At 38.4% G+C, this 24,979-nt stretch overlaps 1 protein-coding gene across 11 annotated transcripts in view; it reads left to right on the top strand.

Annotated features, from left to right (window-relative positions):
• Nucleotides 1-24,979, top strand: part of ROBO2 (roundabout guidance receptor 2) — a 1,226,656-nt gene that overhangs the window by 294,476 nt on the left and 907,201 nt on the right. For 6 of the 11 annotated variants that reach the window (XM_038766059.1, XM_038766055.1, XM_038766066.1 and 3 more), the window contains exon 1: nucleotides 1,735-1,958. The exons of 1 other annotated variant lie outside the window; for it this stretch is intronic. In XM_038766059.1, the coding sequence (XP_038621987.1) occupies nucleotides 1,829-1,958 (130 nt within the window). In that variant the 5' untranslated portion in view covers nucleotides 1,735-1,828. Of the gene's footprint in view, nucleotides 1-1,734; nucleotides 1,959-24,979 lie in introns of those variants that run through there. 4 more of the 11 variants (XM_038766064.1, XM_038766062.1, XM_038766063.1 and 1 more) reach the window with 1 other exon arrangement.

Genomic DNA, 24,979 nt, shown 5'->3' with positions numbered 1-24,979 from the left:
GGAATATAAAATACCAAAGTCAATCACTCTACTGGGGGAGACATTAGGAATGGAAGTACAATTTAGAGTACTTATACATGGTACACTGTAGGTTAGTCTCATCTCCAGCAATCCAGTGGTTGGCTGTACACTCTTTATAAAATAGGAATATTTTTATTTAGAAGGAGAATGATCCAAATGTGAAATAATTAGGATTCTGTAGTATAAATTCAAAGTATTTCTATTAATACTCCATTTGTAGTATATTTCGTTATTACATATTTTAGTACCTCGATATTCACAATCGGCATTCTTTTCATGATCTCATTTTCCAATGGAAATCATCAATTGCCGTCCAGTTATGAGAATTTACTCTTTCTATTTTTTTTTAATCATTAATAGGGGTATCGGGTCCAACTTTGAAAATGTGATAACCTTGGGGAATAAATGGTTACTATTGAAAAAGAATGGATTTTTTATTTATATAAATCTGTTCATATTAGATCTCTTGACCATATGGTCAAGTACATGTACTTGTACTTCCCAAGCACTTAGTACAGTGCTCTGCACACAGTAAGCGCTCAATAAGTACGATTGATGATGATGATGATATGGAAAAAAAATGAAGCAACAGGGAAAACTTGGGTTGTTGGGTATACTAAGGTGTTGAATACTTTAAGTGGTATGCAAATAATGTGCTTCCAGTTTAAATCCCCTTGCAAAATTCACATCCACTCTTGGGTTTGTCTGTGCTTTGTTATCCATTTTTAGCAATACGTAAAAAAGTAACAGTCATAAATATAGCATGATTTCCCTGTGAGATTTAGGTAGCTTCTTTATTCATTAGCAATGCAAACCAACAAATCAGAACTGCGCTTCTTTGAATGGATTATGCAGACAGGCAAGGAATGTACTCTATTGTATCCTTGAAAGTTTAGTTATCGTCAACAAGGTTATTCTGATAGGTAGATAAGCATAACAACCATAGTAATTTTTAAAAATCCTATTTCTGTAAAGGATGGCTTCTACTGCCAGGCACATATCCTGTCTGTTTACTTCCTGAAAAAATGACAAGGTTGTAGTTTTCCATCTAATAAATATTTCAGAAAATGCTATGAATAATTAGTATAAAGAAGGTTCACTTTGGTTTTAATGTCACCAGGTGAAATGAAGGAATAGTAAAAATAGAGTGAAGTCTTCAGCATTTAGAAGCCGTAAAACATGAAAGCTCTGCTCTCCACACAATAGATTAAATATCCTCCGTGCATACTGTATTCTGCTCAGACCTTAGTATTCTGAATCGGGACCGTGGCGGTCGTCTCTAGCAGGTTCCTCGGTGATTTTCAAGCCCAGTACTACCTACCCAAGTGGCAGGGACACTAGCTTTCACCGAAGCCTTATTACTCTTAAAAGAGCAATTTGGTTGGTTGCACGGCTATTAGGATCAGACAGTCAGGCTGAAAGCTGTCAGTACAACTGCTTCTCATCTTTTTTACACAATCCTGACATCTTCTCTCTTTTCTGCTGGACACAGGCATGACTGTTTTTTATCATTTTCAATCCAGATCACCAAGAAAGCAGAGGAATATATCCCCATTTAAGCCAAAGTGAAGAACGGAAATTATTTTGCAGTTACTAGAGAAGCAGCAGTGTTGTGACTGCGTGTTGTGTGAAAGAAGCTAGATCAGGAGGAAATGTAGCTTTCCTTAGGGCTACATAACTGAAATATTACTTCAGTATCTAAGGAGGGCAGAGCCACTCTTCATGCTGATTTTTCTTCTGATAAATGCCATTTTAATAAAGTGGGAGCCAAAGGATGTGAGAGATTCTGTGCAAATAACCTGTGGAAATGTTATCTTCAGAGAAAGGTGGGAAAATTACTATGCTTCAACTTCTCTTCATTTTGATATTTTGTTTCTCTGGACCAACTCTGAGCAAGCTGACTAGACCCCCGTGGAAGGGAAAACCCTGGAAAGGGGGTAAGTGATAAAAAGTTTTATGTTGGATGCCTGAATGAGATCACAGAACCTAGTAGTTCAAGCTAATGCTGTTTCAAGTTAAGGTTTCAGTCAGGACTTAGCTTTGAAATAAGGGCTTTAATTGCAGGGATGAGTGTTTGTTTAGTGGTGATTCTGAGGGATAGTTTTGCCAACCTTGGAAATATGCAGGTGATTTAGTCATTTTCTGTGTTCTGTGATGACAGCATTTCAATGACTGTATTTTATGGGGAGACCTAGGGCCAGATACCCACAGTTTCCAGGCAAGTAGGTGTGCATTATCCTTCGGAAGTGATGCTATTTTAAAAGCGAAATAGGTTGATACCATGCTATGAGTACAGGATTGTTAATCTATTCTGTGAAATGATTAGACAGACATTTGCAGAGAATGGGCTTGTTATGAAAAGCAGTGCCAGGAACACTAATTTTCTGGCTATCAGTGTTGCTGTGTTAATAAGGATAAATTGCATTAACATTATTGGGAAAAAAAATTTGCAGGTCTCAGAAAGCCCTCCTGTGCTTTGGAAAGCGGTAATCCATTTTCCTCAGCTTTTGAAAATTCTAAGGAGAGTGAGATAAAGAGATGCTGCGAATCTTCTACAGAATCAGCCTTTTCATAAAGTTCAGTTTGTTCTGATTCTTCTTTATGGCATTTGCTTATGTAAAACATAAGTTATTAAGGTATGGCATTCCAAGACCTTTGGGAGGCAAACATGGTATTTGTATCATTATTTTGAAAGACTTGCCAGTTTTTTTTTTCTTTAGTGTCTGTTTCTTGAAGCTTTTGACTGCTGACAATATAGAAACTGTTTTCTTCTCTGGTGCTTTTGCTTCATGCTGCATGTATCTCAGTTTTAACAGGTTTTCAGTTTTTTCTTGTTGCCAATGTTATGACCTGAGTTTAAAGAGTAGCATGAACATTAAAAAGAAGTTTTAATAATTTATCACAGCTCAGCAGAAGTCTCTAAACATCCCCAGCCCTCCCATTTGCGCAGTTTCTACGTTTCCTTATATTACATTAAAGGCATTACTAACCTCCCACCTTCTGTACCTTCAAGGGAAAAGTTCCAACAGGCACTTAGCCTATATGGTCAGAGCAGAAGATGCCAGAGCACAAATCTTTGCTGGCCCTGTAAATCACATCAGCCCATTAATGCATCTTCCAGTCTTATTAATAGGGTTCTTTCTCGCAAAGTACAGACTTATTTATGCTAGTGAGTTTTGCAGCTACTTGATAACACTGATTGAGAATTGTGGAGTGGTATCAACTTTGTAGAATAGTAATAGTGTCTTATTTCTTAATAGCGGATTTCTGAGTTATCTTATTATGCTTTAAGATCCCAGGGTGTAAACCTCAAAGTTGTAGATATTTAATAAGAAAGGATTTAAGTTGAAAAGATATAAAGAAGCACTGAGATCAATTATGTATCCAAGTCTTCAGGGAAGTGCTGTACAGTTCACAGGCATTAAATTAGCCAATAGAAATCAAAGAAGGATTAACAAAACTCCACTTGTTTGTTCCCTCTGAAACATTTCTCCTTTGAAAACAAAACTTTTGTCACCAGTGTGCTCAGTTTTAACTCTCACTTTGCTAACTCAACAGTACATTGTATTACCAAGTCGTTTTTAGAAAGGAAATAATAGCATGTTATTCTGATATAGTTGGAGAAGATTACTACCTAGGAAACTTTGGGGGGGTACTTAGAGAATATGTGCAAAGTATTTTTAAAAGATCAAAAATGCCATTTTTTCCTCATTAAAATGATAAAAGGGAATTAGAAGTTTCTTCAGAGTTGCAGTCTGAAAAGTCCTGTGTATGTTTGACTATCTTCAGCAGAGGCCCAGGGCCTTGACTTTCACTCATCTCAGCTAGCTCAGTTAGAATCCATTGCCTTGAGTTTTAAAGTAAAATTTAACTTTCAAGTAAACATGACACACTATTATTGACTTGGTAACCTTAGGAAGTGTTTATGTCAAGAAAAATAAGCAAATGCTGAATAAATACGGTTGTTGGGTAGGGATTGTCTCTGTTGCTGAATTGTACTTTCCAAGCATTTAGTACAGTGTTCTGCACATAGTAAGCACTCAATAAATATGATTAACTGAAATATACATTGCATATTCCTCTGAGTATGAAGGAGAATTTAAGGACAACTGTAATAGTTAACTTTGCCAAAAAGTACCATATGCTTTCCTCCGCTAAGCTGTGGGTATAAGGATAGCTTAACAATTCTTTTGAAACCACTGACGTTTCGATTCTGGGTTCGGAAAGGGTTCAAGTTTAATCCTGGCTTTTTGCATGCCTCATCCTAAAGTTCCGATAATTATGAAGGAATTATTGGATAAAGAAAACTTTTGGTCCTGTTTTCAATACCTTGAGTCTCTCAGATGTCCAAAGATAGCTTCTGAAATGTGTTAAGCAAAATATTATTTCACATTTGTATATGAATCACTGAATGGAAATAAGTTCAATCAGTCAATCAAATTTATTGAAGGCTCACTGTGGGCAAGATACTGTACTAAGCATTTGGAAGACAACAGTATAGCAGACATATTTCCTGCCTGCAGAGATCTCACAGTCCAGAGGGGAAGACACACATTAGTATAAATAAATTAATTACGAGTATGTACATAAGTATGTACAGAGAAGCAGTGTGGCTCAGTGGAACGAGCACGGGCTTTGGAGTCAGAAGTCATGGATTCAAATCCCAACTCCGCCAATTGTCAGCTGTGTGACTTTGGGCAAGTCACTTCACTTCTCTGTGCCTCAGTTGCCTCATCTGTAAAATGGGGATTAAGACTGCGAGCCCCCCGTGGGACAAACTGATCACCTTGTAACCTCCCCAGTGCTTAGAACAATGCTTTGCACATAGTAAGTGCTTAATAAGTGTCATTATTATTAATATTATTATTATTATTACTGTAGGGCTGGGAGGAGGTGAATAAAGGGAGCAAGGGCAATGCAGAAGAAAGTGGAAGAGAAGGAAAAGGGGGCTTAGGGAAAGCCTCTTGGAGGAGATGTGCCTTCAATAATGCTTTGAATGTGGGGAAAGTAATTATCGAATATGAAGAGGGAGGGCGTTTCAGGCCAAACACAGAACGTGGGTGAGAGGTTGGCAGCAAGATAGATGGGATCTTGGCGTTAAAGCAGTGAAGTGTGCAGTCTGAGTTATAGTAGGAGAGTAATAATAATAATAATAATAATAATTGTGGTGTTAAGCACTTAATGTGTGCCAGGAAATGCACTAAGAACTGGGGTGGATACAAGAAAATTGGTTTGGGCACAGTTCCTGTTCCATGTAGATAATGGTAAAGATTTTCTGTTTTATAAAGAGTTGGTTGGGCCACTAATGGAAGTTCTTGAGGAATGGAGAAATGTGAACTAAACATTTTTGTGGAAAAAAATCTGGGCAGCAGAGTGAAGTATGGACTGGAGTGGGGAAAGATGGGCGGCAGGGAGGTCAGCAAGGAGGCTGATAGAGCAGTTAAGGTGGGATAGGATAAATGTTTGGATTAGCATGGTAGCAGTTGGGATGGAGAGAACAGTGTAGATTTTAACTATTTTATAAAGGTTGAACTGACAAGATTTAGTGATAGATTCTATATGAATTTTGAATGTGAGAGGAGTCAAGGCTAATGCCATGGTTATGGGGTTGTGAGACAGGAAGGATCATGGTGCTCTCTACTGTGGTAAGTAAGTCAGGGGAAGGATGGGATTCTGGGTGGGAAGATAAGGAGATCTGTTTTTGACATGTTAAATTTGGGTTGTCAGCAGTATATCCAAGTGAAGGGGGTGAGGAAATGTGAGATTACAGAGAGGGAGAATGATCAGGGCTGGAGATGTAGATTTGGGTACCACCCACATAGAATTGAAGCCATGGGCATGAATGAGTTTTCCAAGGGAGTGGGTGTAGATGGAGAATAGAAGGGGACCCAAAACTGATATTCACAGTTAGTGGTTGGGAGGCAGAGGAGGAGCCCACAAAAGAGATTGGGAATGAATGGTCAAAGAGACAGGAGGAGAACTAGGAGAGGATACTGTCAGTGAAGCTGAGGTTAGATAATGTTTCTAGGAGAACGGGATGGTTGAAAGAGACAAAGGCAGCTGAGAGGTTGTGGAGGATCAGGATGGGAGAGAGGCCATTGCATTTGTGACTTTTGAGAGGGTGATTTCTGTGGAGTGAGAGCAACAGAAGCCATCTTGCAATGGGTCAAGGAGAAAATTAAGGAGAGGTACTTCAGACAGTGGTTGTAGACAGTTTGCTCAAGGAGTTTGTAGAGGAATGGTAGGAGGGAGATGGGGTAATAATTGGAGGGAGTTGTGGGGTCAAGGGAGTTTGTTTTTTTTAGGATAGGGTAGACATGGGTGTGTTTGAAAGCAGTGGGGAAGAAGCCAATGGAGAGTGAGCAGTTGAAGATGACAGGGAGGGAAGAAGGAAGGAGGCAAGTGATTTGCTAAGGTGCTAAGGGAAGGAGTGTATGCCCAGGTGAAGTGGGTGGTTTTTGAGAGGAGGCAGGAGATCTCTTGAGATACTGCTGGGAAAGATAGGAGAGTTGAAGAAGGGGCAGGAGGAGAGAAGGACTGGGGAGGGGCAGGTGACATTTTAGGGAGATCATTCCTGATAGTTTAGATTTTCTCAATAAAGTAGGTGGCCAGGTAATTAAGGGCAAGAGGTGGGGTGGTGCAGAAGATTTAAGGAGGGTGTTAACAACTGGAACAAATGTCGAGGGCAATGGGCATATGTGTCAAGTTTAGGTTAGTTTAGTCTTTGAGGTTGAATGACATTTATATAAACATGAGCAAAAGCAAAGAACACTGGTTTTAGATTATGACATTCCTGTTTACATGTTAATTTTGCACTTTGTTCATAAAGCAGGAAAGCCATAGAACATCCACCTTTATGATTTATTTTTATTTTGGATTTTAAAAAGTTTTTATTTTTCATCATGAGTGCTACTATATCATAAATGAAATTGTCCTGATTCACTGGATATATAGTTTTATTAATGGTAGAATTTTGATTATTAAAGTTGTGACATCTATTAAGCAGTGATATTAGAGAAAAAGCTACACAAATGTTCAACAATAATTATTATGGAAATCTGGAAAGTGAGCTGCATGAATATTCATATCAAATGTAAAGTACTTTACTGAATATAATAATCAGTTTTGTTTTTCATTTGTTTATTTTTTTTAATCACCATCTGCACTCAATAAATAGTTCTAATACCTTGTCATTCCCCAAACTTGCTGACTATACTGAAATTATTGAATGTGCTTTGTCAAACTGCCTCTGGGATTTTAATTATTAGAGCAAATTGTGGTTGAGGTTCAGAAGTTGCACTAAATAACAATTTTATCATATGAAAGGATGGAATGTTCTTAGCATATAATACTTTAATGACGCCACATGTCTCAGTTTGAGCCCGTGTTTTGAGGGAATAACAATGTGAGGGGTAGGTTGGGTTGTGTAAATAATATGCAAATTCTATACATGGTTTTCTTTTCCACCCTTTAAATCTGAACTGTATTTTAGAGTATTTCTCAGATTTAAAATACATATAGACTGAAATGGTGTCCCATTCCTTGGTCGAAAAATTATTCTTAACCTGGGATCTCAAAATAAGGGGAGCTATATAAATTACTGAAGATGAATTTATTAGTAAAAAAGAAATAAAAAATGATTTATAGCAGTTAAGAAGGATTGTTGCCTTAGGAAAGAGCCCATATAAACACATTTTCCTAATTAGGTCTACCTAATAGAATGAGTACATATAAATTCCCATTTAATATTTGTAATACCTCATTGAATACTGCAAATAATAAAGTAACCTGTTCACATACCCCAATTTCTAGGACGAAGCAGGGTTCTTGTAATTTTCAAAGCCAGTGACTATGGCTACTCAACATCATTGATTTTGGGCTTTAACACTTAAAAGCAAGTGCTAAGAGGACATTAGACTGCATTATCTGCTTCTCTTTCTTTTTTTTTTTCCGTCCTTTGATAATACACCTCTAGGAAAAAATGTGTTTAGTTCATCAAAAATGAAGAAAAAGATGAAATTTGGGACAAAAAAATTAATTTTGGAAAATGAGGCTTAAATCACCTCAGTGAAATGCCATTGATATTCTAGCATTTCTTTGCATGACACTATAGTTAAGACTGGGTCAGCACTTCCATTATAAACTACATTTTCCTTGGGTTTACAACTTAGCCATAAAAATTTTGCTCCGGGCTGAAACGTGACTAGCAGTAGGTCTCAGCCCAAGAGCAAATTGCATTTTCCCAGTTTTCAAACTCAAGCCTTCAGCCTGCTAAGTTATTTGAGTGTAAAAGAGAAAAAGTGGATAGTGAAAAGCACAAGGTGCTTTATTGTGCTTGTGCAAATTGATAAAGATTTCCGATTTGAAAGCAGAAAAATATGCACAAAGGCAGTATATAACAAGGTCTATTCACTAAGGGCAGTGAAGACAAACAGATCAGTCCTGAAAGTTGAGTTCAAGAAACCAGGGTCTTTTCACCAAAATGCTGGCCATGTGCAACGTAAAATGAAAATCTTTATAGCAGAGGCAGAAGGGAGCCTACCAAAAGAACAGCCCAGTTTGATCCCAGATCCATTTTATTCACTTGAACTTAGTCTCGATCTAAAGTAAATTTAACCCCCATCTAGCTATCCTTTCCTTGGAGCTAATTGTTATTGATAATGTGAATGAAGGAGTATGACCTGGGATCTGATAAGCTGACTCAGCCATGTTGATAATAGAGACTGATTTTAATAATGTACTGTGTGGTGATTTCTATTCCCTGCTGTATATGTGACCTCCCCAAGGCAGAGGGTATCTCAGATGACTTCCTCTAGGGTTCTGAACAAATTCCCACGGTGCCGTGTCAATCGACTGATTTTCTTGGGGGTAGGACTTCCATGGAACTACATTCAGGAGCTTGGGAAAGGCCTATGCAAGAGCACTGAAAGAAGCATTGCAGGTGGGAAGTGAAACTGGTGAGTCACTCTCACTTCTCTCAAAAGCAAGTGTACCCCAGAGGAAAGTGCATGAATACTTAAATGTTTTCTGGAATTGCTCACCACTGGACCTTAAGATAGGGATTGGCTTGTATCAGGTGTCTCTTGGGAGCAAAGCTACTTGAATTTTTAGCATATTGGCTGGATGGACAGCTGTGAGGAAAGCCTTCAGGGAGATTATAGATAGCTGCTATTGCTTTTGCTCTCTTTCCCAATTTCTTTCCTAGTGTGCTGGAAAAAAAACAAACATTCTTCTTCCTTTAAAAAAAAAAATGTGTTTTTATTTAGCTGAGGAGAAAGGCTTTGCATGATTGGGAATTCATTTAGGCTAACTTTAAACAACTTGAAATAAAATCTGGGAGAAGGGAACATAGAATTTACATTTTATTCCAACTCTGTCGCTGACTGCCTTTCCAGAAATCATTAAAAGCTTTTGCCGCAGTTTCCGCCTTGATCAAACAGGAATTTTTATACCAAGGTTGTTGCCTCAGTCATCTAGTTCTGCAAGGGATTGAAATCCACCATACAACTTGAGACTGTTTTCAACTGTTTCATGTTTATCCAAGAGCACTTTTAATAATAAGAGAAGTGCTGAACTGTGAGCCTCATGAGGGACAAGGATCGTGTATGACCTGATGGATTTATACCCAACCAAGTGCTTAGAACAGTTTTTGACACATAGTAAAAGCTTAAAAAATACCATAAAAAGTAGAGGAAAGACGACCCTTGATGCCTTGTTGGAGAAAGGTGGGATGAGCACAAAAACATTTTAAAAACTACCAATTACTATTTTTTAAATTGCTAACACAGGTAAATGAAACATCTTTATCACCAAAATGAAAACATATTTGCAGAGTTAACCATTATGACATTATCTACAGGTATTCTGGGAAGACCTAATTTAGGGAATAAGGTTTTTGGATGGAGAGAGGAGAGGACGGGGGCAGCATTCCAGGGGTGATTCTCATTTGGAGGAACTGGTAAACAGGTTAGCTTGGTAAGATCAGCAAGGGCAAGTAGAAAGGGAGACTTGGGGACATGCTGCTAAAAGAATTGGTAATAACAATAATAATAATTAATAATAATAATTGTGGTATTTAAGTGCTTATTATGTACCAGGCACTGTACTAAGCATTGGGGTGGATTCAAACAAATCAGATTGGACCCAGTGCCTGTCCCACATGGGCCTCACAGTTTCGATCCCTAATTTACAAAGGAGGTAACTGAGGACCAGAGAAGTGAAATGACTTACCCAAGTTCACGTAACAGACAAGTGGCAGAGCCAGGATTAGAAGATTCAGTCATATTTATAAAGCACTTGTGACCTTCGGATTCCCAGGCCTGTGCTTGATCACTATGCTTGATGCTGAGGAGAGCACTTCTGGCTAGAAGATACTGGGCTGATGGAATCATTCCTATGTAAAACATAGAAGGATTTATTTAATGCTGTTAGGCGCTTACTATTGTGCCAGTCACCGTGCTAAGCACTGGGGTAAATACAAGTTAACCAGGTTGGACACAGTCCCTGTCCCACATGAGGTTCACTATTTGAATCCCCATTTTACAAATGAGGGAAATGAGGCCCAGAGAAGTTAAGTGACTTGCCCAAGGTCACACAGCAGACAGGATTAAAACACAGGTCCTTCTGACTCTAGGCCCATGCTCTATCCACTAGGACATGCTCCATCTCACTTGCCACTTGTTCACTTGCACATATTCACTTACCCTTACAGCCCTTCAAATGGAATGGTGTCAGGGGAAACAATAAAAATCCATTCCTGTCTGCCAAGGAGGAGTTCACGGCATTATGCAATTAGGGAGGACCCTACATATGCTTTGTAGAGTCCTCTTCACATCAGTGTCAAGAGTCCAGTTGTCATATTCAGTATATGGATATCAGTCTGGGCAGGCTCCAAGATTCTGCTCGGAAAGGAAGGACACATCATTAAATCTCTAATGTAGCATTTGGCAGCTAATAAAAAAAAAGACTGTCTCTTTACTTCCCTTGAGAGACCAAAAGTGTAACTACAGTGCCTGGAAGAGTTCAAAGGTTGAGGGGAGCCATAGAGTTGCTCTCAGCTAGACACATGAATTCTTAAAAATTTTATTGGGTCTACGAAGCTGGCCCCATCTCACCCATGTATGCCTCCCTCCCTCTCTCCTTCCCTTCCTTCTTATTTCTTATTTCTTCTATTTCTATTTCTCTCCCTCTCCCTCTGTCTCCCTTTCCTCCTTCTCCCCTTTTCCTCTCTCCCACAGCCTTACAATCCCCCCCAACCCCTTTCCTTCTCTTACTATCCTTCTCTCCCTCCCTGGCTCTTACTTCCTCCCTCTCTCTCTGTCTCTCCTTCTCTCCTTCTTTTTCTATGGTGTTTTTTAAGTTCTTACAATGGGTCGAGCACCGTTCTAAGTGCCAGGGTATTAAAGCAATTAGGTTGGACACAGTCCCTATCCTGTTTGGAGCTCACAGATTAAGTGAGAAAGAGAAGAGAGACTCAATTCCCATTTCACAGTTGAGGAAACTGTGGCCCAGAGAAGTTGTTACTTGCCCAAGGTCACACAACAAGCAATTGACAGAGCTGGAATTAGAGCTCAGATCCTCCTGACTCCTGGGCCTGTGTTATCTCCACTAGGCCATACTGCTTCTCTTCCTGCCTCCTCCTCCTTTCATATCCAAAGATGCAAAATAAAGGGTTAAAACCATAGGAGAGAAGTCTTCAGCACAAAGCAGTGTGGACTAGTGGAAAGAAGTAGTCCACAGCACACCTGGGTTTGAGTCCCAGCTCAGCCACCATCTTATTCTTTGAACGTGGGCAAGTCACTTAACATCTTCAGGCTTCCAGTTTCCTCATCTGAAACTTGTGGATAAAGTTTATTGTGAACCCCATGTAGGGCGGGAACTGTATTTGCTCTCATTGCCTTGAATCGACCCTAGCACTTAGCACATACTAAATGCTTAATAAATGCCACATTTATTATTATTATTATTATTATGACTATTGATCAGTTGCAGGAAAGGGCATAGAGTTGCAGTGCAGGTAGCTCTGTTGGTGAAACTTAGAGTGGAGGTGACTGGAGATGAGCTCTGATTTACTGCCATTAACTTAGAACTCATGAGCTCCTCTGATAGAGGAAGAGGATAGCTAAGACATCTGCTATTTTTGCAGTGTCAAGTGTTTTCTTTGCACAAAATCTCCTTGCCTTCAACAGGCAATGAAGAATCAAAACCCCTGCAGTGTCAGAAAATCAGAGCTGACTCCTAATGAAGGGGAGACAGAGGAAGAGAGAAAGTCACCACTCCTAATGAAAGGGAGACAGAGGAAGAGAGAGAGAAAGTCACCAACTCCTTCTTGGTTTGCCCCTGATGTAGCTCAGAAATGCTTTTTCATATAGGGATTTGTATAGTAGTAGCAGCAAGAGAGAGGTGTTGGCATGTTCATCTGAAATATAATGAAAATGACTTTACACATGCTATACAATTTACTATCTAATGACTTGTAAGTTTTCAAGGGTGTACCCATGGTTGGTGAGCTGATGCAGTTATTATTATTATAGCTATTATTATTATGACACTTAAGCACTTACTATGTATCAAGTACGGTTCCAAGCACTGAGGTAGAAGTTAATCAGTTCAGACACAGCCGCTGTTCACATGTGGCTCTCAGTCTGAGGGAGAACAAACATCCAATCCCTATTTTACAGATAAGGAAAGTGAGGTACAGAGAAGTCAAGTGATTTGCCCAGGGTCACCTAGCAGGTGTGTACACAAAGCAATTTAATTTTGCAAATACAACAGTTGTTTTCCAGCCATTTAAGGCTTTCTTTCCTGCATCCTTTAAAATGTTTTTTCTGCCTTCCTTGTAGGTGAAAACACCATTATATAACCACATTCAACATTTATTTGGTTACCCTACTATCTCCAATCCTTTGAGCCATATTTTGTGGCAATTAGTATAGTCTTAGTGCATTCCCGGACCCTGATTTTTGTTCATTGGGCCAATAGCCCCTGATCTCTGCCAGTTGACAGTCTAGGAGTGGAGATGCTGACACCTTAATCTGTGTTCTTTTTTATCTGTTATCTTGAGGAAAGAATCCACAGCTGTTAACATTAACTTTTGCTGCTTAGTACAGCAAATTCCATGACTCCCGTGGAACAGTTATTTTCTCTGAGAATTAATTACGGATTCTCTTGATTTATAAGGTACATTTTGGAAATTATCATCCGCACAAGAGGTTAATTAGAGTGTTCTTAATCTCTTTATGTGACATTTCTTTGGTAACATATTAATGTTGGCTGGATTTAAGCATACACAGTATACAAATAAATACTTCTTATTTTGTTAGCAAGCTATTTTAGCTGTGTGGAAGTGTTGAATGATGTTGTTTTTCTAATTCATCACTGGGTCAGCATCTCTAGGTTCACTGTGCCCTACCTTAAAGTGAATCATGAGGGATTAAAAAATGCAGTCCATAGAAGCTTATAAAATGATGAATATATAAATTGGCAGTTCCTTGCATTTAGTCAAGATTTGTTTTACTTGGAGCAACAGCAGAAAAATTTAATCTTTCCCCATTTATTTATTTTTATGTTCTAGATAATGATAATTAATGTTTATGAGAGAAAGCAAATTGCAACCATTTGATTTTAAAAGCAGGCATTGTCCATATCTAAAAATGTAATATGTAAACATGACATACAACTAACTTCAAAGTACTGAAGTCAAATGTCTGGCTAGATTGTAAACTCCTCCTCTCCATTGTAAGCTCCTGGTGGACAGGGATTGTGTCCACCAACTCTGTTGTGTTGTACTCTCCCAAACGTTTAGGGCAGTGCTCACTAAATACCATTGTTTAGCTGCCTTTAGCCTGCAAGAACTATATGAAGAGAAGGCATAAAAATAAAAAAAAAAATGAAAATTTAGATAAACAGTGACCCCTTTCCCTTCAGCTCCCATTCACCAATTTTGGCAGGTTAGACTAGCATATTGCATCCTGTCCGAGGTAATGTTTGAAATATGTACAGATGCTTCAGAATTTGAACTGCCCTGGTTAAACTGATTAGCTATGGTGTGCCCCTGACTGCCTTCTCACTCACTGCACTGTGTGGCTACAGCAGGAATGTCACAAGCAGGAAGGAGACATTGCCAGCTCTTTGTGAGCAGGGAATGTGTCTGTTTATTGATTCCTGGTAATCAATCAATCAATCAATCAATCGTATTTATTGAGCGCTTACTATGTGCAGAGCACTGTACCAAGCGCTTGGGAAGTACAAATTGGCAACACATAGAGACAGTCCCTACCCAACAGTGGGCTCACAGTCTAAAAGGGGGAGACAGAGAACAGAACCAAACATACCAACAAAATAAAATAGATAGGATAGAAATGTACAAGTAAAATAAATAAATAAATAGAGTAATAAATATGTACAACCATATATACATATATACAGGTGCTGTGGCGAAGGGAAGGAGGTAAGATGGGGGGATGGAGAGGGGGGCGAGGGGGAGAGGAAGGAAGGGGCTCAGTCTGGGAAGGCCTCCTGGAGGAGGTGAGCTCTCAGCAGGGCCTTGAAGGGAGGAAGAGAGCTAGCTTGGCGGATGGGCAGAGGGAGGGCATTCCAGGCCCGGGGGAGGACGTGGGCCGGGGGTCGATGGCGGGACAGGCGAGAACGAGGTACCGTGAGGAGATTAGCGGTGGAGGAGCGGAGGTTGCGGGCTGGGCAGTAGAAGGAGAGAAGGGAGGTGAGGTAGGAGGGGGCGAGGTGATGGACAGCCTTGAAGCCCAGGGTGAGGAGTTTCTTCCTGATGCGCAGATTGATTGGTAGCCACTGGAGATTTTTGAGGAGGGGAGTAATATGCCCAGAGCGTTTCTGGACAAAGATAATCCGGGCAGCAGCATGAAGTATGGATTGAAGTGGAGAGAGACACGAGGATGGGAGATCAGAGAGAAGGCTGGTGCAGTAGTCCAGACGGGATAGGATGAGAGCTTGAACGAGCAGGGTAGCAGTTTGGATGGAGAGGAAAGGGCGGATCTTGGCAATGTTGCGGAGCTGAGACCGGCAGGTTTTGGTGACGGCTTGGTACTTTCCCAAGCATTTAGTACATTGCTTCATGCACAGTAAGTGCTCAATAAATATGATAGAATGACTGTTAGATTTAGTCTGCCACACATCTACCACCAATTCCCCATCACATCCCCACCTTCATCATCAAGAAGGAAAGGGGAGAACACTCAAGTTTGGAATCAGTCAATCAATAAATGGTATTTATTGAACACTTAGTGTAGAGCAGAGTGCAGAGAGATGATGTCAGATGCCCTAGTTTTCATCAAAAATAAATATGCTCATTCTAGATATATATTTCCTGATTCCTTTCCTGGACAATTTTGAACACAGTAATTTAATTTTGAAAATACAACATATAATCTTTGGCATCTTAACTTGATTTGTTGTTTGGTAACTGCAGGTTTCTCAGTTCTCAAGATGCTTGTTTGTATCTTCCAGAACAGGAAACTCAGATAAGTGCATTAAAATTAAAGGCATAGTCTCAAACTAATCCTTCAGTAGCCAATTCTGATTTAAAAAAAAAAAAAAACTCAGATTATCAACTGGGGTTAGTCTCATCAAGAAGATATGCTAGAATGGTGTCCACACATTATTTTTGTTCATATTTAAACACAAGTTCATATGAAGCTTAAAAACTGTACAGCCTGCAGAGGAAGATTTGTAACATACACTATATGAATTTTTATAGAAAAATATGCTCTTTGGAGAGCCTTATTGAACAGAGAGCAGTAAAAAAAAACTGATGGAAGTGCGTATATATCCTAGGGCAAAATATGAACAATAAATGCCTAGTGCCAAAAAAAGAAGCCTAAGAGAATTTTCAGCTGCCCCCCAGAAACTGGATATTATTAACTTCCTCATAATCCTAAATAGCTTAAAATGTTTGATTTCTTATGAATTATTTCTCTCATGTCTTTTGCCAGTCCTCTCCATTTTCATTTTGGATTTTGAGCCCACCAAGGGACAGGAACCCTGTTTAATTTCCAATTGTGTATTCTTTCCCAGTGCTTAGTACAATGGTCTGTGTACAGTAATCGCTTCATAAGTACTACTATTAATATTCTTATGGCTTCCAGTATATTCCATCTTGTATTACTTGTTGCCTGCATTGTGATGCTAAGATGGGGTGAATGCAACATCCTTTTCAATGGCATTACAGCACCCAGAGCAGCATTCAGCATTTTGAGCGCTTTGTAATAAAAGTTTTAAGAGATAGGATGCTTTTTCCATTTCAGAGTCGCCATTATTTTTGAATAATGCATAAACATGAGGAAAGGGTTGACGTTCTACTGAGGATCACAGCATTGTTTCAATTAAATTATACATCATTATCACAGCTGTCAAGAGAGGTGTGGGATTTTAAGCCCCTACCTTACTAAATGTTCTATGTAGCTGTCTAGTACAATTCCTTTCCCCCTCAAAGCACAAGTAGGGCTCTTTCAAAAACCTATTTAAGAGAGTAAAGTGGAGGATGAGCCTTGGTTAATCATGAAAGTACTTTGAGATGTCAACAGTGAGGCACTAAGGGAGAAAAAAGGTCAATTCTTTACCCTTAAAAGCACAGGGGAGAAATGAAATGCTATTGAGTCATGACGCATTATGATATTCTTGAACTAAGGCTGGGTGCACTATCTCTTTCAGTTGTATAGTCAGTGTGGTCATTACAATTTTGAATTGACAATCTAATTCATTGTTTAAACATAATGTTTGCAACTACTGATCGATTATCTGTACCTACCTCAATGTGTTGCTCCTAGTAGATGATCAATAAATATCATTATTATAATTAAAACTGATATTAGGGGAATACTTATCATTGCAGTAAGTGACAGAGTTCTGAGAAAATTCTATAGGCAGAGTTCACAAAACATTGGTTTATTTGTGGAACTAGGATCTAAGATGATATTTTGAAATATTTAAAGTGCCTATGAAAAGATGCATTATTGCATATTCATATTTTTAAAAGGTTAAACCAGGATTATATAAGTTAAATGGTTGTTGCTCTTTGGAGTTTGGTGTGTACATATATACACACACTTGCATACATATATGTATATATAATATGAATTTTGGTATTAGATGATATATACATGTATTTCTATCATCTGACACCAAAATTCGTAACTGTACCATTTTTATACCTCTGATATCATTCCATGTCTTATGACATTTTGATTCATTAGACACTTTTTTAGAATAACTCATCTTTTGTCAATGCTATTAATTTAGCATTTTTAATGCTAATGATTTTACAAAAATCTCTAAAGTATGTTAATATATGATTCATATCCTCTGCTTCATTGATTTTGTTTCTTTGTGTTTCTCCATTGATTTCATTGGAACTTGGATATGGATTGACACAATCTTATGCTCATTTAAATTTATTTTTAAAAGTAGAGTAGATCTATAGGGCCAAGGATCATAAGTCATTGAACCTTCCAGAAGTTCTCACTTTTCCAATTTGGGTCTCTTCAATAGCAACGTTTCCCTGATTTAGCATAATTTATGTACTTGTGTGAGTCCAAGCAAATTCATTTTGGATTCGAAAAAAAATTGCCAATTCCAGAGACCAAAGATTTATCTGCAGATGTCAGTCCTGGTTGAAACATCAACAGGTCTTCCCTCCACCCCCCATTCCAAAAAAGTTCAAGTGAGGTTTGTTTAAGCATAATGGACACTGGTAAATGGTAGATAGTGATATACAGGAAATTGGTCTGTCTTTACAATGATCCTTTTGAGAAAAAATTCCCCAAGACTAGCCAAGTGAGGGGGTCATATGAGGACCCCCTTCTTCCTTATGTTAGCTCCCTATGGGAAAGGAAGACATTTTCCAACTCTGTTGTCTTGTATTCTCCCAAGCACTTAGTACAGTGCTCTTCTCCCAAGTGCTTTGAACAGTGCTTTCTCCTCAGCTAAAAACACATTTTTTAAAAAGAGGAAGAATGTTTTGTTTTTTTCCAGCACAGTAAAAAAAAAATTGGGAAAGAGAGCAAAAGCAATCACAACTATCTATAAATCTCCCTGAAGACTCATGATCAGGGAATGTCTTTGGCTTTCCTAACGGCTGTCCATCCAGCCAATATGCTCCAATTCAAGTAACTTGACAAGTTGGTCAAGTAATCAGACCAGATTCTCTGACTATAAAGAGGGACTTAGTCAGGGAAGGCCTCTTGGAGATGAGCCTTCAGTAAGGCTTTGAAGGAGACTTCCCAGGCTGAGTCCCCTTTTTCCTCTCCTCCTCCCCATCCCCCCTGCCCTACCTCCTTACCTTCCCCACAGCACCTGTATATATGTTTGTACAGATTTATTACTCTATTTGACTTGTACATATTTACTATTCTATTTATTTTGTTAATGATGTGCATTTAGCTTTAATTCTATTTGTTCTGATGACTTGACACCTGTCCACATGTTTTGTTTTGTTGTCTGTCTCCCCCTTCTAGACTGTGAGCCCATTGTTGGGTAGGGACCATCTCTATATGTTGCCGACTTGTACTTCCCAAGTGCTTAGTACAGTGCTCTGCACACAGTAAGTGTTCAATAAATATGATTGAATAAATAAAAGAGGGGAGAGTAATTGTTGGATTAGGAGGGATGGTGATTCCCAGGCCTGTGCTCTTTCCAATGGTTCGTGCTATGACCTTTAGAGCAACGTAGATGATGATGATTATTAATCGTGTACTATGCTTTCCTTTTTCTGTTGGGTGTTTTGGGGAAGTTGGGAAACTCACAGTTTAGGCTAGTTTTGGTTGTTTTTTTTTGTTTTTTGTTTTTGAGGTAGAAGATAAACTGTTCTTTACCTCAAAAACAAAAAAAAAAATCCTCCCTATTATACTGCTTTGAGTAGTCTTCATTATCCATCAAATGATTTATTTTAATTTTGGTTGTTTCTATAGGCCAGCTTGGTATTACCTGGATATGCATTAATGTTGAGATTGTGCACTGATTTTGTGTTCTCTCCAGCTATTTTCATGAAAACGTCATGTGTTCTGATATTAATTTTTACATTGAAAATTTGGATAAGATGGACATTTTGGTAGAATAAAAAAGTACAGTGTTCTCACATGAATTTAGTCAAGTAGTGCCAGTTTTATAATCTAAATGCCACAGAGATGGCTCCAAAATGGGTAAATATAAATCACCATTAACATCCACATGTGGAGAGTTGTTAAGGTTTGCAGAATACAATGGCAGACACTCAACAGAAATTCAATTTTCAACGACTAGATAGGTACTTTAGCTTCATTGTGATATTACATACAAATGAAAATACCAAATGTCTTGAGCTTTGTCAGTGAAGAAGTAGTTTGGGCTTAACAAATGGAACAGCGATGTATATTCGGAAGATCCATGACATATTAAAGTAGTTGATGAGGTACAATTTGTTTGGTGGTCTACTCTGACGGATGGTATGCTATCTCCTACTGCCTCATCTGCTCTAGAGTTCATATAATAAATGTTCGTTGCTCGACATTGCTAAATGTGTTCTATCTAAATCATTCTTTACTTATAACAAGTTTTAGTCTATATGAATCAAAGGTTGTTTAGACTTGTCTTCAAAAGGATTTATCATTCTGAACAGTTCTATCACTTCCAGTGGGAAAACAGAGATACAGACTTCTGAATAAATATTTTGAACTGTTAGGAGATGTATCCTGAGGATTCAGGAGGAAACAAAACAGTGCTCTACAGGTTAGTTAAAACACTTCTTGAACACTTAGTGTTCCCCACCTTAGGCCTAGTTGAACATAGAAATTTCAAAAAGCAGAGCCTATGGGAAGTTATCCGGAAAATCATGAAGAAGGTGAAAGGACTAAATTTTTCATCTCTATTTGAAAATGGCACCAGAGAAACCATAGTATTATATAAGCTTAATTCATGCTTAATTTACTGAAAAATGAAATGGTTTTTGTAAATCAGAGTTCAACATCCACGTGGAATTTTCATAAATAAAATTTCATAAGTAATGGAAAACACTGAATGAAACTGAAATCATAAGTTGTGGAGTTTTATGCAATAGGCCAGTCATTGTGCTTGTGTATAATGGACTAGTTATAGACCGGAATCTGTTGCTCTTGCATCAGCTGAATTCCCTTTACTTCAACATTGCACAAATTATTTATCCTAATCTAAATTGAGATCGTATATATATATATATATATATATATATATATATATATATATATATATATATATATATATATATATATATATATATATACATACACATGTTTGGTAATTACATAGCACTTTATACTTAAAGACCCTGAAGTCTTTGAATGAGTGGTAGCTTAATTTAGGCTTTATCATTAGAGAGAATCATGAGGCCATGAGCAGCAGTATGCTGGCTAGATCAGGGGTTCATCTAAGTTGTACTTCCCAAGTGCTTAGTACAGTGCTCTGGACACAATAAGCTCTCAATAAATACGAGTGAATGAATTAATGAATCTAATGTAGTGTGTCTCCAACTGTGGAAGCTTGATACTTATAGAAACATTGTGAAGGTTGTTTTCTCTATCGGCTATGATGTCTTCTAAAGTCCTTCTATGTCACTAACTTCTCAGAGCCCAGAAAGAAAGATTTCTTACCATGAATGTATCCAATTCCTTTCTGAAGCTACTCTTATCTTCAGTGTGTACAGAAATAGCACCTTTTAGTACCTTTGTGAATATTCATTCATAGTACACTACCTTTATGAAAATTCCATAAAGTTTATTTGACCTCAGTTATTCTTGAGCTGCTAATTTTAATTTAATCACATTTTCTGATAAGGCCCCTAGGGAGGTATTGTAGAAGGGTGTTTAAGAAAGGTAGTTTGCCTGGTGCTTAGAGGCATGCTTATCCTCAGTGGTAATAGCTGTTTACAAATGCTTGCTGTGACAGATTAAAAATTTTATCATGGTCTTTAACATGGGGAGATCAAGGATGAAATTTCAGATTCCTTGGGGCTCAGAATTCAGGACACTGAGATTTAAAGATTGGGATAATGAGTTTGTAATTTTCTTTTTGAATAACACATTTCCTCAGATGGAAATGTATTGCACTCAGAATGCAATACAAAGTATTTTGTTCTTCTGGCATTTACAATAATATTTTGGATTTAGGGAAATAGTAATTTAATTGATTCGTATTGGGAGAGCAATTTAATATTTCCTTTGAAAATATTCCTCTGAAAACAGTGCCCCCTCCATCCTTCCTTGCTTTCTTAAGATGACTTCATCCTTGTCCCATGTTTATATTGCTAAAATGCATTTTATTTATCCAATTTTGAGGATAACAATATGCCTTTGGACCAAACTTTCTTATGCAGGTATTGTTATGGGACTTGGGAAAATTCCTATTCTAACACTAAAGGATTTAGGTAATTTTTCATGTCCAAAAATTGTGGGTCGTAATTTGGATTATAATTTTGCCTACAAGATAGTCGTCTCTTTCTCGACCTCTTTATCCTCCCTTTTGTCCTCCTCCCTCTCTTCCTCTATTTAGCTAGTGTCATGGTCATTAACATAAATACTTAAAAACCTAGAGATTTTTATTAAAATGGATGACACCATCAATTATTTGGTATTTAGTGTGAGCAGAGCACTTTGGTAGTAGTGGGGAACAAACAGCTGAAGTAGAAGATGCATTCACTCTCCTCAAGGAACTGGCCTTAATTGGCTCTGGAAATTTTATTTTTGGAGTACTATCTTTAAAGATCATTAAAGATAGCACAGCTGTGGGAAAAGTTCCTGATGATAATGATTGATTCATGATTGTCGGATGTTCCTACTAGACTATAAACTCCTTGAGGCAGGGATTGTGACCACAAATTATTTTGCTCTGCACATAGTAAGTGCGCAATAAATACGATTGATGATGACTGTTTTGTATTGTACTCTCCCAAGTGCTTAGTACAATGCTCTGCACCCAGTACACACTCAATATATGCCATCAACTGGTTGATTGATCCAGTGGTCCACTGGCACCTGAAGAAAGTAACATGAGTAAGAGCTCTTTACTAGCATATCCAGAGTTTAGGGACCCATGGTCTGAATGTGCCAGTCCCCTACATGTCATCTGCCCCAGTTATGAATGTGAGAGTGGGTAAAATGTAAGAGAGCAAGGTAATGGCGGAGTCCTTGGACTCTGACTCCAAGATTGTAATGTAATTCATGTCATTTCATTACCATAAAATAGTGTCAGAAGTCAAAGACTTGTGGTAAGCATACCTTTTGTCCTAAATAAAAAATTTAGCAAATATCACAGTATGTTTTCCACCTCCTTTCAGATTCGAACTGTTCTGCGAGCCAGCAGACTTGCAAATACAGAACTGTGGTCTCTCTCTAATAGCATAATGTTATCAGTTGAGTTCCTAAGACAGCTTGTTACTAGAAAACTGCTGTTTTGTTGTTGTTTTTTGAAAATACAGGGTCACATTTCACTTTCTTCCTTTGAATTCCCTATTGCATCCATTTATAAGTGTGTCTTCTGTTGGAATTTTTTTTCTTGAGATGTTTATGTGGTTGTAAGATGCTGTAGCTGGTCATTTATTGAAATTACTTTTTTTAAGTTGGGAAGCAATGTGGCTTAGTGGAAAGGGCATGGCACCTTGAATCTAACCCTGGCTCCACCATTTGCCTGCTGTATGACCTCGGACAAGTCACTTAACTTCTCTGTGCTTCTGTTTCCTTATCTGTAAAATGGGGAGTCAATACCTGTTCTCCTTCCCCCTCAAACTGTGAGTCCCAAGTAGGATACAGATTGTGTCTGCCCTGATTCTATAATACCTAACCCAGAACCATGCTTGGCCCATAGAAAGTGCTTAATAAATACCATTATTAATCTATTTAAAGAATCTTTACTGTTCAGTTTGCTTTCAAAGAAATCAGACCACCAGCACAAAGATGGGTCATGTTGTTCAGCACTACCTCATTCTTCATGGTGCAATTATCTCATTCCCCTCTCTCCAACCTCCCTCCTCAACTCTGTCAAGCAATTTGGGTTGTGTTGATTGGGACATAACAGGACAGATCCCACGACTTCTATACACTGGGGGCAGCAGCCTTATTTGGCCAGGGGGAAAGCCCATGGGTACGGAGTGGGTGGATAAGCTGTAGTCATTCTCATTAGAATATTTTCGTTTTTCCACTTCATCTGGATTTTCTTATCTCTCATCCCTCTGCCACAAAAAAAAATCATATTTGTTTAGCCTTCAGTGGCTTGACCACTAAGAACCCCTCTGATAAAATCATATGATAGAAATTAAAAAAAAAAAACACCCTTTGAACATTATTGGAAGAATAGCAATAAAAATGGAAAAATATGGACTTCATTTAGGAAAACTCCTACTCATCACCCAAGGTGACACCTTTTCATTTTGAGCCCAAAGGCAGATGGGGGGGTAGAAATTGTATGGGTAAAAGAGCTAATGAGTCATTCATTCATTCAGTTGTATTTATTGAGCACTTACTGTGTGCAGAGCACTGTACTAAGTGCTTGGGAAGTACAAGTTGGCAACATTATTATTGCAGCGTGGCTTAGTGGATAAAGCCTGGGCCTTGGAGTCAGAAGGTCATGGGTTCTAATCCTGGCTCTGCCACTTATCTGCTCTGTGACCTTGGGCAAGTCACTTCATTTCTTTGGGTCTGAGTTACCTCATCTGTAAAATGGGGATTGAAACTGCGAGCCCTACGCAGGGCAAGGTGATTTGTTTGTATATGCCTGATTTGCTTGTATACAACTGAGCACTTGGTACAGTCCCTGACACCTAGTAAGCACTTAATAAATACCATAATTATTCATTATTATTGGAAACTTTCGAGTCCTGGCAGAGGCCTGAGAGTTTCCAATCAAGCCAAAATGGTGGCTTTTTGACCTACTAGGTTCATGAAGCCCGTTGTGGGCAGGGACTGCCTTTATTGCTTTAGTGTACTTTCCCAAGTGCTTAGTACAGTGCTCTGCACATAGTAAATGTTCACTAAATACGATTGAATGAATGAAGCCTGTTGTCCTTCCCAATCCTCACCCTCTTCCCCCGGTATTCCCACTCTTTTTATCATCTTGCTTAGAATGACAGGTTGCCACCACCCTTTTGCCCCCATGATCATAATAGATTATTTGGTGGGGCTTGTCTTAAGTCAAACTATCTGAGAATCAATGCATTTTTTTTTTTTTTTTGGACATTTTAGGTGAGGACCTTAAACACAGCGGGAAATATTTCCTTAGTCATTCAACAAGTTCCACTTGCTAGTACAAAGAAAAACTTTTGGAGGTTGTCAGTATCACCTTTTTTTAATGTGCCATTAATGACTATGGCAGACTTTGCTTCAAATCAACCAGTAATTGATAATCTCCTCTTTAAAACCTTTGAGTAAACATTTATTCAAAGGTCATTATTGCTTTACTAGGAGTAATTAAAATCTTTAATATCAGCTTCTCTTACTGAGAGGTTTTGATTTCTCCTTGAGTAGCAGTGGCCGGAAAATTTCCCTTTGAATAATGTTGCCCTGTGTGATATAGATCGTTGACAAGTGATTTTGTTGTTATAAATTATATGATTACACTTAGGGATGTGGTATGGTTGGGACGGTAAAGGTGGGAATTTGATTCTAATCCGTATACTATAACTCATGAGCTGTGTGACCTGAGAAAGAAATTTAACCTCTCTGTGCTTCAGTTTCTTTCTTGGTATAAGGAACATTAACCTAGTTTACCTTACACATACACATGTGAATTGAATTTAACCCTCCCTCCCTCCCCACAAAAACCAAACAAAACGTAAAGTGTACAAACCCAATTAGGTACCTACTGTGAATTCTAAGGAGAAAGTGTATGTATTCATCCTTCATTTCCTTAAGTTGGTTTCATGTTAGCCTGGGTATATTATTACAGGTTATATTAAGAGTGTTTCCTTAATGAGTGTTCTTAATTTTGT

Source organism: Tachyglossus aculeatus, chromosome 24 (genome assembly GCF_015852505.1).
Source record: "Tachyglossus aculeatus isolate mTacAcu1 chromosome 24, mTacAcu1.pri, whole genome shotgun sequence".
NCBI lineage: Eukaryota > Metazoa > Chordata > Mammalia > Monotremata > Tachyglossidae > Tachyglossus > Tachyglossus aculeatus.
This window is presented reverse-complemented; position numbering and strand designations above follow the sequence as displayed.